We start from the raw sequence: 13,530 nt of genomic DNA, 5'->3' as shown, positions 1-13,530 counted from the left end.
GGGGAGAGGAAAAAAAGCTTTAATGAGTACCTTGCATGTCCCTACACCCTGCATCTAAGTACAGTCATAACCTTAAAATCCATAAAATCCTCAAACCTAAAATTCAGGGCATACAACCTACATTGACAATATGGAATATGTGTAAAGGATACAATTTTTTTTTTTTTTAACACCAAGTCTCAGGTATTACTAATAAACTAAACTGATGCCTGTTACACCTACCTTGTAAAAAACTGTTCTGCAAGTCTTCTCCTAGGTGGGCAGGATGTGCATTGCTTCTAACCAAGAGAATTCTGCCTGAGAGTTGTCTTAAGTATTACCTCATTCAGTTCTTATATGACTTGACAGTGGAAGGGAATAAAGTAAATAAATATCCATCATATTATGACTGCAATTGGACATTTCAATAGTTTTCTCCACTTATTCAAGCCAGTTCCATATGTCAGGATACGTCCAGTAGTCCAAGCTAAGCTTCAAGCTATAACTTACCTTTGCAAAGGCATTACCATTATTCCCTCTTTTGTAGTGTTGACTTCAAATCATTAATATTCCCATGAAATCATGCCCACACTAGAAGTGCCCAGCAAGAGATTTTCTGAAGTCAACCCACACTGCACACAGTAGTACTAGACTTATGTAGATATGCTAACAGCATGTTTCTCGATTTCTAGAACATTCATCCCTTTCTTCTCCATAACTTTGCTCAGTTGCTTGCAGCAATTAAATGCCAGTCACAGCATTATTCCTGAATTGTAATTCAGAAATTGGATTTCCTTTCTATTGTGGACATTGGCCACAGGCCAACATATGTAGGACATTACATGCATGCCAGCAAAGAAAAAGCAAGGCAAAGAATCTGGATCCTTGTGTCCAAAGGGCATGATTATTCCCCTCCTATCCGAAGGAGGAGGGGACAAAACCCCACTTCAGTCTACCTAAGTATATTAGACTTGCTTGCAATCTTCCTACTGATTTTCAAGTTCAATACATGTTTAGCTCTTTGCCAGATCCGGTGATCTGGCAGTTAAAGAGTTAGTATTCATCAGCAAAGACGCTGACTTTAGAGTAAATTGTACTCACTGTGGAGAAGGTCCTCCTTTCTGGAGGAGTGGATTTTTGTAAGCTCTTGCGTCAGATCTAGAGAGTACCTCACAATATAACAATTAACAACTCTGAGAAAAGAGTACATTATAGTTTCGACACACAAATTAAGAAGCTTTCCACTCCAGCAGAAAGTGCAAGAGTCTGGTATCGTGTGCTAAAGCCTTAAGTAAAGCATTGTCCAAAACCGTAACATATTTCTAAAAGTAGTAAAGGTCAACAAAGTAAATGGCCAAAGGGTATTTATGTCAAAAGGCATAAAGGGCAAAGTAAAGGCCCACTGTTCCTTAAAATGAGGCCATAATATAGCCACTAAGGACACAGAGAATCACTTTTTGTAAAGAACATTTATTTTTGTTTCAAAATTTGTGATCCATACAAATACAATAAAATCAACATGTACACAAAACTTAAACTTTGGTTCAAAGAAATATTTAACATCTAAAACTTCTGAGGTACAAAGGCACAAGACCAGGCACCCAAACATACTGAATCACCCACAGCGCTGTTTGCACCACTACTACCGGAAGTTGTGAGGATGGAAGAAGGGTAAAATGAAAAAAATGGCCAAGGGGTGAACAGGGATAGAGAATTAACAGCAACCAAAACACAAGTATGTGTACAATACCATTTGCTTTCACTCACAGGTGTTATATTTCGTTGTCCTTTTTGGATAAAGTGCTAGGACTCTGAGAACTCTTTGATGGATCATTTCTTAGAAATGAACTGGAAGAACAAACAGTAGAAAAGGAGACAGAAGGAAAAAAACAAAAAGTCTGCAGCAGACTGGATTTCAATCAACCTCTGTTCTCCCACAAGGTCTCAAGAATTCGTTTCCTCTTTCGTGAAACCATTTGTTTGAAACTGTGGAATAAGGACATTAAATTAGTTATCATTGCATACCCAGTCTGCATATTCTGCTGCAACCCAGACTGAGGGATAAGATTTTACTTTGAATAACCTAAGGGCCAGCAGTAATCACAACAGTGCATTTTGGTCTGTCATCATTATAGATCAGTGCACTCTGGAACTTCAGTGGAACGCCATAAAAGGTTGGGGGTGGTGAGCATGGGAGTGGATGATATGAAGCTTGAGACATAAGCTACTTTCAGCAGTCAGAATTTCCCATTGTCCAAAGCCAGCTGGACAAAGTGGGAAACATCATCCCTTGTTAACAGACTATGGGCATCCAGGGCAAGCAACAAGACAGTTTTGTCTCCTGTTTGCTGTACAATACCAGATGGTTTGCTTCCACGAAGCATAGTAACGCTCATCTGGTCAGACAACATGATCAGGAAAGAGATATTTCCAGGGCAAACTAAAGGGCAAAGCGGTAAATGGAGTAAGTTGAAAACACACCAATAGCATTACCTCATTTTAATATATATTCTATATATCACAAAAAAAAAAACACCCACACAACTCTGCTTTTTATTTTTATCTTCTGTTCTTTAACTTCACTATGCTCTACAGTATCAGCGTTTAACCAAAAATTGTTGTTCTATTTACAGCAACAGGCACACCTCGCTATCATGTTTGAAGGGGTTCCTTCTGCACTTGATCTTTAATTGTCCTCTCTGCTAGTATTCAGTCCCCAGTCCTATAAAACTCTTACACATGCCCTTAAACTGAGAGGAGCACGCATCGTTTCTTACAAGGACTTCTCCCCCTTCTACAGTTAAGGCCATGTAGCAGTTTCCATGGGAACAGACTTGATTCTAATCAAGTGATATTTCAAGTCATTCAGATGTAGGTATACTACACAAAACCAGTGACATTCTTGCATGCTTTGCATTGTCACCAACAAAGAAGAAAATTCTCTAGGAAACATCACAGCTGAACAGTGTAGCAGCTGAACGTTACACGATACTGATGGTGCGATTTTTTCATTATGGCCAGAAGACTCTGGTAGTTTAAATGGCAACATCCAGGTTTATTAAGTACTGTTGCAAGGATTCAATGTATCAGCACCTTTGCATACGTGCAAACCTCAGGTCTTTTTCCTAAAGAAGCACTACTTACCCCATTTACACCCTACTAGGACTGGACAAGCTGCATGCCTCGTTCTATAGTCACCCTCACCACTTCTGAAAAGATTGTACCAAAACACTGCTGTACCCTGAAAAGCAAAGTCAGATCTGGATTAGCCAAAACTTAGTCAACATAACCATTCAGATTATAGTTAGAGGGGTCATAAATCCCTACGCACTCAGTAACATGCGCTCAATTGAACTCAGGTCACCTCCTCACAGCACATGGAAAACTTAGTCCAACTTCATTAATTCAGCCATGTTCAGAGTGAAGAGTAGTCTTACCGGAACACAAATCTTTCATTTAACAATAACTCTCTCTATAGAGAAATTGTTCAAATTATACACCACAAAACAAGGTAAACTGCCTTGCCGTCTAGAAAAATCAGATACAGTTGCCTTGATGCACGGCAACCTGTTGGTCAAGTTGCCCTGGGGGTGCAGGGAGGGGGAAGACATGCTTTTAAGAAGTTGGCTAATGTGGCAACTGTATGTAACACGGTACTGAGGTTACTTTTAGATGAGACAGTTACAGGAGAGATGAGGGGAAAGCAAGTGGAACAAGCACAGAAGTTTTACCTTCTTGGGCCATATTGCTGCCCCAAAGTCTGGGAAAACTGTAGCACCTCCAGCTTCTACATCGCTCATCTGAGAAAACAAGGTCAGCACACGCCATATATTTACGGTGCTTTTTATGCACATAGTTTCACAAGCCATAGGGCCCCAAGCCCTAACAGAGCGGGATTTCTACCTGCACCTTTGAGAGGCACTGATGAGAAGAGGATGCGTGCGTTACTAGCAACATGAACTGCAAAGGCAAAACAGTAGCCACTTTTGAAGGCTTTTATTTCAACTGAAGACTTCTGTTCAGTGCTTCGTCTAGATTGTGTACCTTCTATTACAGAAATAACCATAAAAGTTGTGTACCTGCAGTGTTAATGACCTAGCTCCTCTAGAATAAGGGAGAGGACTTCAGAGCAAGTCAGTTTCAAGAACTTCATTCCAATTTCTTTTGGTCCAATTCGGAAAACAAAGAGATATCTTAAACCGCACATTTCCTTGCAAATTAAAACCATGTCTTTGGAACAAACTTCCACGTTTTAGTTTATGCATCTCAGTCAGCCACTTCAGACACTATACAAACGATTAGAAAACCTCACTTTTCTGCACTGTTGCTATGATGTTCAACAGCCTCACGCTACTTTTCAAGGACTCCATACCTCTAAAGGCGTGCCTCTCTGCTTTGCCCCTTTATACTAGAAGGGAATTTCAGCTTATGTAATTCATTATGGATAGATTTGCTATAAGTTCTACAGGCTTGATCCAAAACCCACTGAAGTTCCTGGAAACACACCCACTGAAATAGAAAGTCTTACCACTGATTTCAAATCAGTTTTTGATCAGGTTCTAATTAAAAAGAAACAAATTAATCGAGATCCTACTCCCACCAAATTTAACAGCAGAACAACCATTAATACATTCCCCAAGTCTTCATATTTTCTACTTTAACTTGGATTTCTCTTTAAAGACGATGTTATCACCACTTTGGTGTCCTCCTGCTTGGTACCTACAATAAAAGGGCATAAGATGCCACGGGCACACAGTTTTTTGCCCCTTCCAACTAGAAAGCACGTGCATGCAACCTTGCAAGTTAATTCCTATGTCGTGGCAAACCACCATACTTTTTTAGTTGTGACGCTGGGACATGTGGCATATGCTCTACATGGGGCATACTAATGGTAAGTTGCCTTTGACCATGTACAACTGGCAGAGAGAGACGTATCGTTCATTCTCAATGAAGGCTTGTCTGAAAGTCTGATATAAGATATGGATTGAGGCAATAAAATGTTACAAAGCTTCTTAGGAGCAGTCTATTTTGCTGCTACTCATCTTATTCTGACTCTTGCTTTAGAGATTTTTTCACTCATGTGCTGAGAACGACTGCGGTTCTGTTTTGAGCTGCGTTTCATTCTAAATACCAGGTCAGCCAAAATATTTCTTCACGGAATTGTAAATTTGAAGTTGTTTCTAGTCAAAAGTTAAGACATACCAGATTAGGTGATCCCAGTAACCGATAAGTATTAGGCTGACAGATAAAGCATTGTCAGAATAAAACTACTGTCAAAATGTTAGGCCGCTCATATCAGTAGCGATTGTGTATATGATTCCAGGGTACATGGTCCGTAGGCTGTATAACGCATGCACTAATGAATATTTTCAGTTCTGCATTTGGAACCCATCCCCCAGTTGTACTGAATTTGTTAGCTTTGTCTCCATTTCCTGAAGTGATAGCTATGCCAGAGTAATTCCAGCTTTTTGCAACCAGTTAAAATGGAGACTGCCAACAGATCATGTCACAACATCAAGTGCTGTCAAACAACAGTGGAAAAACGTGACTGTTCCACAGTAAACAGCCGACAGTCAAAACCGCAAACTTAAGTGTGAGGAGTGCTCCAAGCACTCACCTTGGAGAAATAAGCCAAATTCTCCTCTGCCACCAATGGGAATTCAATGAAGTCAAAGACTTCATAATAGCATGACTAAAAAGGGAAATTGGACCTCATTCAAATTAGGCTTTCTGCACTGAGGTTAAAGAATATCAGATCCCTATCAACTGAAATGGGACAGCACCTGATGCTGCAAGAATAATGAAGTCTCTACTTCAAGATGCCAGGAAGTCTCTACAAAAAAAAATAAAAATAAAAAAACAAAACTGCACAAGCTGTAAACAAGATGCTACTAAAAGCTGCACTCAATGCATAAAGGATCATACTTACATAGTTTAAAAAAGTGGCCACACGATTTCCAGTCCCTAACCGCTTGAAAGCATCTGGCTCATCTTTCTATAAAATTAAATGAGAATAACTGCAAACTCCAAGCTCACAGACAGCAGACACAGAGGTACTTACATAGTTAAGAAACGTCGCTAGCCTATTTCCTTCCGATTTGAGTGTGCTGTCAAAGGGTCGCTGTAACAGACAACAACTTTAACCCAAGTTCCAAACAGGCTCACAGTAGCATTGCATTTGTGTAGCTCTGCAGAAAAAGCCTTAAGCTGGATTTAAAGAGTTGAATCTTAACAAGTGGACTACTCACACAGGGCAGCATTAAAGCCATTACATATTGCAGCCAAAACAAAATGCGTAAACGCATGCACACTGCGCTCATATGCTATAAGGAAAAGTAGCCCTGAAGCAACTCTTAGAGCACCAGAGTAGAAGCAATGCTTTTTAGGGCTGCAGCATAGCTGATACACAAGAAGCCTTACAAAGTCATTAACAGGCTTATTGCACTGAACACTGATGCAAAGACAACTGAAGGCAATATGAAAATTCCTATCAGCTTCAGCGGGCTTTAGATAAACCAAGATTCTCATAAATGTCCATATAATCCTGATGCTCATAAGAAATACTCTGCCATGAGAAAAGTGCATTTTTGGCCAACAGTGATGGAATTAGAATAGCAACAATGAACTTCTTGGGTGGCTGCCTGTCTGGGATTAAGGATCACATCAGAAAGATCAACTTGTCTTTAATCTGTTGAAAATTTGTTGAGATGCAAGAGCCAGTTTGGGGGGCTGGTGGGGAGCAAGCATCCAGAATTCCAGTACATCCCTGTTCCCTTCAAAAGATGCAAGGGTTTGTTTATATTACTAATATTAAGTAACTTCAACGAGTTTTTTTTTTGTTTGTTTGTTTGTTTTTTTTAGTAGCACCCCTTAATGTCTTCTGGCTGAAGATTAGCAGTCAGTATCAGGAAAAATTAAAAAAGCAAGACAAACACAGCAGCCACCACCTCTAAAATGTTGGGAGTTGAATATGCCTGAAGAATAAATTTCAGTAAATAAAAGGTCTTCTCTGAAATGGATTTGTATTTGTACACACAAATTCAATCTAAAAGGTCCACCATAAGAGCAATAAAATGTAGGAGATTCCCTGGCCTCTATAACCACTGCAAAAGTCAGGTTCAGCCCTACCTCTCTAGACTTCAATTCCAAAAGACTTTTCTGTAATTCTGAGCAACACTGTAACATACAGTTATTAAAGTGTCCATTGAGAACTACAAGAGGATAAAAAGCTGCAAGGCTGATCAAGAGACAGCAAAACATAGCATTGTCTCTGGATTTCAGTGCTGAAATCTGCAACACACAGAGCCTGGAGGACCAGTGCAAACCCACAGCAACTCCTATGATTGCCTTGCCTTAACTGATGACTGTAGCCAAGATTATGTTCCAAGTGGAGCTCTGCCCCAGCTGCCTAATCCAAAAGTAAAGACCATACTGGCCAACTTGATGGCCAAGCTCCTTGCGTTCAAAGGCTCCGAAGAAAATTTAAGAGTATTTGCTTGACTCAGGAAACTAGGCAGTCTTAAAGTTAAGAAACTGCTTTCAACAGGCCAAAGTTAATGATTATGAGGTTCCACAGTGTTGAAGTTCAGGGTGGGTTGGTTCCCCCCCCCCCCCCCCCACTTCTTTTAAACGCAGTGTTAAGTATGGTGGCTCCAATTCTGACATGTGCTTATAGTTACTGGGTTGCTCTCTGGGTGCAGGAATCTATTCTGCTGGAGATGCTAGAAGAATCTGAATTAAGATAAATTATATTAAAACACTATGGTTCTCCTTGAAACCAAGTCATCACAAAGAGATTCCATATTTTAAATTTCTAGTTGCCGTAGCTCTTCAGTATAAGTACGTTGTGAACACAGTAATTAAGACAACAAACGAACTCCTCCCCGTACTCTCCCCCTCTGTTGCAGCTAACCAGAGGTGCGACGAGGTAGAGCCCCCTAGTGTAGATCCAACACAGTTCTCATGCTCTCATTGTAGCACTGTCTTCCTGAACACCGAGCTGAGAAAGCTCTCTTCAGCCCATACAGCTGCAGCCATTCTAAGGCCTTTGAGTCATAGTGCCATGCTGGCAAAAGTTGGGGGAGGTGAGGGGGAAAGACTCCAACTCAGCTAGCTCCTGCTAAATGCTCCAAAGTCTCCAGCAAAGCATCAAGTAGCCAAATGAATAAAGGAGGATTCAGACAACCTTGCTGAACTCAGGAGCTTAATGGAATATAACTCAGTACACTTGCAACCCACAGGGCTCCCAGGCCTCAGTTTCCTTATAAAGTAATGAAAAGAGCATATTCAATTGCTGCACTTCGTGTTTATACTGTGCAAGGAACCAAGGTGACAGGTAAACGGGCAGTCTGATTTATTCATTATTCTTGAACTTAAAGCATCAGAGAAGGCATTATGAAGGCTTTCTAAAGGTCACCATCTACCTCATACAACTGGGCTCTAGATTAGAGTTTTAATGGAAAACACATTTTAATAGAAGGGTTTCCAGAGTTTTCTCCCAAAGCAATCTGCTTAACCCCCTAAGGAGTAATTGAAAGTATGATCTTACCCTAGAAAAATCGAAGTGTGGCTCATACTGCCCTCCCATTCCATAATTAGCAACCTACAGTGTGGAAGACGGAAGCATAAGCAAACACTGAACTGCAAATGAGACCGTTGCAAAAGACAGCATTTTCTCTCAAAGACCCAAACATTCTTTGGCCAAAACAGCATTCGGATTTTCAAGCACAGCAAGATTTTCATCCACAGAACACTTCGCTCCGTTGCTCTTCAAATTGCCAGGAAGAAGATACACAGACAAGAAACATCATCTTAAATGATCTATCATAACATGAACGAGCAGAAGCAGTTTTTCACATTCTTGTTCACTCTTCTGGTGAGGTAAAATACAAGTGCATTTCTCTAGTGTGTGCATCCAGTCTAGGAGATTAGCAGCCTAGAACTAGATTCTGTATTGTAATGTGCATGATCTGTTACATACATATGCCTGTCCAGGAACACAAAAGGCACAAGTAGTTTAAAACTGCCTCTTTGCTTGCTTCAGCTATTTGAAGATCACATGCTTCATGATTTAGAACAACTCTGAGGCTGCACTCAACATGTCTCCCAGATCAGCACAGTTTTCGGGCTGTTGTCAGGAGCAGACTTTAGCAGCACTTCAGTCATGCTCTGAAACTGGAATTCAAGGGGCATGGAGAAAGAGGACAAGTAAGCACGCCACAGCCATTCTGACAATGATGTTCCACTTGTACTACTCTCCTCTCTTCCCCCCAACAGAAGGCTATGGATCAGACTTCATATCAGAACATAGCAGGACTATGAAAAAAGCTTGCCTTGAAAGGTTTACGGCCATGAAGAAGGCTCAACTTTGTGCAACAGACTAAAATAAATGGTGAGGATTTCACTCAAAACAAGCCAGAGAGTTTTTATTTTTTTGTAAATCACAGATCCCAGCACAAAGCTCTCCCTTACTGTTTACTTGGCCTCCATCCTTCTCTGCCTGCCACAGAAAGGCAGAACATGTACCTGCCAGGTAATTATGGCTAAATGCAGCCAGGATCATCCCTGCACTCTTCAAGATCCCTGAAGAGGGGATCCCTGCACTTTCCTCACCTACTCCATGGGAACTTAAACGTTTAGCCTGCAGACAGAATCCCTAAGAGGGACTGGAGAAGAGCCATGCCTGTAATACTTCCGCACAAATGCTATCCAGACTGATAGCTAACAAGCAGATTTCATCCTGATAAGAAACATCCATACCAACCTGCAATAGTTCAGCTGTTTTCACTGTTAAGCCAGTGATCTGCTGCATTCGGCGATTCACTTTGGCCACAACAGGATCATCATCTTCCTCCAACCATGAGCTAGGACAAAGGAAGGGATAAAAAGGATATAAGCGTGTAATTTTGGAATACCAGCCACAACTACTCATTTCCCAGAAGAGGAGGACTGCCTCTGCCCTCAATCACATAGCTAAAAAGCCACTTACCATGCATTTGTTGCGCAGGCTTTTGCTACTGGCAAAATACTTCAAGCTCTAGGTAGCAGATGAGGGCTGGTAGGCACAAAAACCTTAAGGCTTAACTTTTCTGTATGCTTACCTTTTGGATACCCTGTAGCTAGCCACTGTAAGGACACCGGTTTTAGGATCACGTACTGTGGCTCGAGCCAGCTGTGTCAAAAGAAAATCCCAAGGGGGAAAAAACCCATCAACTACAGGTTAAAATTTAATTTTTTTTTCCTCATCTTAACCAAAATCAGCACCCGAGGCTTATCCAATTTAAACATCGCTGGATGAAAGTCACAGCTCCAATCTAGAGTTGGATTTCATTCTAGAATAGTACATGCAGAAATGCAAATACAATCCATCACCTCTAGCAGATCCTGGAAAAAGAATGCGACTACTGCATGAGCCATGATATTCCTTAAATCCACAAGGGGACACAGCTTGCTGAACAGGTTTTGAAGGTAGTTTCCAGACAGCTGGAGTCAATATTAGTAAAAAGGAACAACAAAAGTTAACAACATATGAATCCTAAATCCTTGGCAGGAAGCAAGGTGCTGGATACTCCATACGTTTAACCAGTCTGCACCTCATGTGGACTAAAGAAATCAACTTCATTCTCGGAGATGAAAAATAACAGGCGATAATTTATGAAAATAGTTAAGAGTTACAGGGCAGGCAAATCTGCATCAACAGAAGGCTCCTCAGCACAAGTCTCAACATCGCTGTGCTCAGATTTTCCAGTTGCAAGATGCCTGGAACATCTAATTCACAGAGGCAGACTGAGATAGTGTTATAACATTATGAAGATACAGTGCAGAAGTACACTATGTGTACCTACCTACTAATCAGTGTTTAAAATGCATCATCACTGTTCAGCCACATCACTATCTGTGGCAGAAGTGTGGAACTTGGTAAGACTGACCAGGTTTGCTGTACTGTCAAAGTGATAGACTAATGCTAGCACAGCAGAATAGGTCACTTGCAACTGAGAACAAGAAGTCAGACAATCCTCTGACTGCCCCAACTCAGACTACCTTTAAGCCTGATTTTGCAAACTACTAACACTCCAAGTCATGCCCTCTTCTTTCCACTTAGTTACAGGTCACAGACAATCTTTTTTCATTTTTGTTTTCTTCAGTTTGCACTCATCATTTCCTTCATGTTTTCTCAAATGAGTCTCCTCTCCAGCCCACTTTACAAATTCATATTAACTTCCTTCTCCCTGTACAAGAGTTCCTGGTACAACTATTCCCATAGCTCCGATTCATCTGGTGCTTTGTTCCAGATTTCTCCTGCATAAATCATAAAGGAGAGGCGAGACTGACAAGAAGTATTTCATTTGTACAATGAACCATAGCTTTTGGGGATAAAGTTTGTCTTGCCAAACTTTTCCATCATGCTGCCATTCTTTGAGCTCGTATATGCTTGCTGGCTTCCTGCACCTAGCAGTTAATCTAAACAAATCAGAACTAAAATAAGTTCACACAAGGGCAGTCAGGCATGTATCTCCTCGGTCTGACAACAGAACGCCTCCATTTCTCCAAGAAATGTAGTATTCTACACTCATTAGCGTAAACAAATGTTTGTATACCGGTTGAGGTGTAGTTTGGATAACACACTGATTAAAGAAAACGTTCCTTGATGGCGTTTCCTCTGTCAGGGGTGGGGAAGCAGCATTATAATAGATGTTTACTAGACTTTGAAGAATCGTTATGAAACACTAGATTGGTCAAAAGCTTCACCCCGTTTTCCTCTTAGTCTTAGTTTATTTCAGTTTAGCATGGAGTCCATTATCTTTTTCTTACAAAGATTCTGTGTTGTTGAAAACCTGTAATAACGAGTTCAGAAATGGTCTCCAAGTGTCTGGAGAATGTACTATATCTTTGTCTGTTCAGCCATGCCCATATCATAAGTAACCTCACTGCTGAAATTCTGGATGTTTCCATACGTTCATGGCAGACTTTTCCTAAGGCTACCCGTACCAATAAAGTTAAGAATTTTCTTGACCCTCCCAGTTGCTAATAGCTGACACAAGTCAGCTTTGATGTATTGTCTGTAAAGTTGGAACTGCTCTTTTGAACTGGAATAAAAGCAACTGCATTTTACAAAACGAGCATGAAACCCAAGCTGAATACAGCTACTCCCAATCACGTACAGATGTTGTTCCTCCACAACACAAAAATATTGGCAAACGTAAACTGCAGATAATGTTCAAGTGTTTAGACCCAAAAGTAGAGATTTCTTGCAGCTATGTTTTAGAACAAAGAAAGTCCTCATCTTTCCAAGCCCAAAACTAACACATTACTTTTAGTCTGTAATCATGGAAGCTTTCAGATAGGACTCAAATTTCCTGTCTGAAGTTAAGGTATATTTATCAAGGATCATCTCATCACAGAACCTGTATTTTCTATTCTTTCAGTGGTACTGCTGAATTCATAGCTAGTCCTGCAACCGAGCTACAGACCAATGCGGGGGGGGGGGGAGAAAAGGGGGCAGGAGAAGAGAGGTGGGGAAGGCAAGAAACTAAAGACCACAGTCTATTTACCTGCTTTCACTGGAACTTACCCCTATCTTGCACTACACAGGTCATACAAACAAGAACTCCCCTGACATTAATGACATTAAAACCAGTGCTCACAGCAAGCAAGACTTTTTTTTTTTTTAAACAAATAAAACTTTGAACACAGAGCAAATCAAACAAAATTGTTAAGAGATGTCTTAATCTAGTTTATCAAGTTAAGGTCACTCTAAGTGACATACCTCATTTGGATATTTCCATTTTATCTGAAGCTCTTGAAGTGCCAGGAATAGTTTTACAGTATGATGCAAAAGGAAAAAAATCTGTTTATGGAAGGCAGAGTCATCACATAGGAGTGTTCTGCCAGCATTCCTCATAGCTGGTACTCAACAGAAGTCCAACTCCATAAACATACCAAATATAATTCATGTTCTTGGGAAGTACGAGTTTCTCAATTCATTTCTAACTAGATCTCCATGCTTACATTAAGAATTACCCCTCTGCATGTATTTGTGGCCTGGACTTGTAGTATCATGGCTTATAGCAGTAGCTAGAAGAAAAGTGCTACAGTGAACCATTCATAACTACATACATGCTCTTAATTTCAATTTCTGTCAAATCTGGCATGAAAAAGTGAGCCAGGCATAATGTTATTATTGGCTTTGAATTGCCATAATTTTTTCTTCTTTGCTAGTAAGGAAAGGCAACACAGTAAGACAGATTTCTGCCACAGGGGCAGGCAAAAAAAGAAAAAAAAAAACCACACACCCTTCCTCCCCCCCAAACAGCTATGGAAAAAAATCTCTAACCTTCCCACTAGCTAGGTGCTTTCTTATTGTATACAGAGCCACTACAATTCACAACATGAGTAAAAGGTATTGCATCAAGACTGAAGTTCTCATTCAAAACTGTTCCCTTTTGAGCTGGATCTATACTTGGGAGAGAGCTGTGGAACCTGGTTCTCTGCTGCCCAGTGGCCAACTATCTAGGTGGAAAAAAAACCAGATCCAGAGTGCTCTGGGAAAAA

The 13,530-nt window shown here is 40.6% G+C and overlaps 1 protein-coding gene across 11 annotated transcripts in view; it reads right to left on the bottom strand.

The window, feature by feature from the left end:
- Positions 1 to 1,429: 1,429 nt before the first annotated feature.
- The window catches only part of P4HA2 (prolyl 4-hydroxylase subunit alpha 2), a 33,158-nt gene continuing 21,057 nt past the window's right edge, over positions 1,430 to 13,530 (bottom strand). For 5 of the 11 annotated variants that reach the window (XM_068959456.1, XM_068959457.1, XM_068959466.1 and 2 more), the window contains 7 exons: positions 10,080 to 10,150; positions 9,743 to 9,842; positions 8,528 to 8,581; positions 5,909 to 5,974; positions 3,711 to 3,779; positions 3,124 to 3,220; positions 1,431 to 1,965 (listed from right to left, as the gene is read on the bottom strand). In XM_068959456.1, coding sequence (XP_068815557.1) covers positions 1,895 to 1,965; positions 3,124 to 3,220; positions 3,711 to 3,779; positions 5,909 to 5,974; positions 8,528 to 8,581; positions 9,743 to 9,842; positions 10,080 to 10,150 — 528 coding nt within the window. In that variant the 3' untranslated portion in view covers positions 1,431 to 1,894. Of the gene's footprint in view, positions 1,966 to 3,123; positions 3,221 to 3,710; positions 3,780 to 5,762; positions 5,813 to 5,908; positions 5,975 to 6,040; positions 6,101 to 8,527; positions 8,582 to 9,742; positions 9,843 to 10,079; positions 10,151 to 13,530 lie in introns of all 11 variants that reach the window. The other 6 variants (XM_068959463.1, XM_068959462.1, XM_068959460.1 and 3 more) reach the window with 3 other exon arrangements.

This window comes from Struthio camelus, chromosome 13, assembly GCF_040807025.1.
Source record: "Struthio camelus isolate bStrCam1 chromosome 13, bStrCam1.hap1, whole genome shotgun sequence".
Lineage (NCBI taxonomy): Eukaryota > Metazoa > Chordata > Aves > Struthioniformes > Struthionidae > Struthio > Struthio camelus.
The sequence above is the reverse complement of the archived record's forward strand: the minus strand, read 5'-3'. Positions and strand labels throughout refer to the sequence as shown.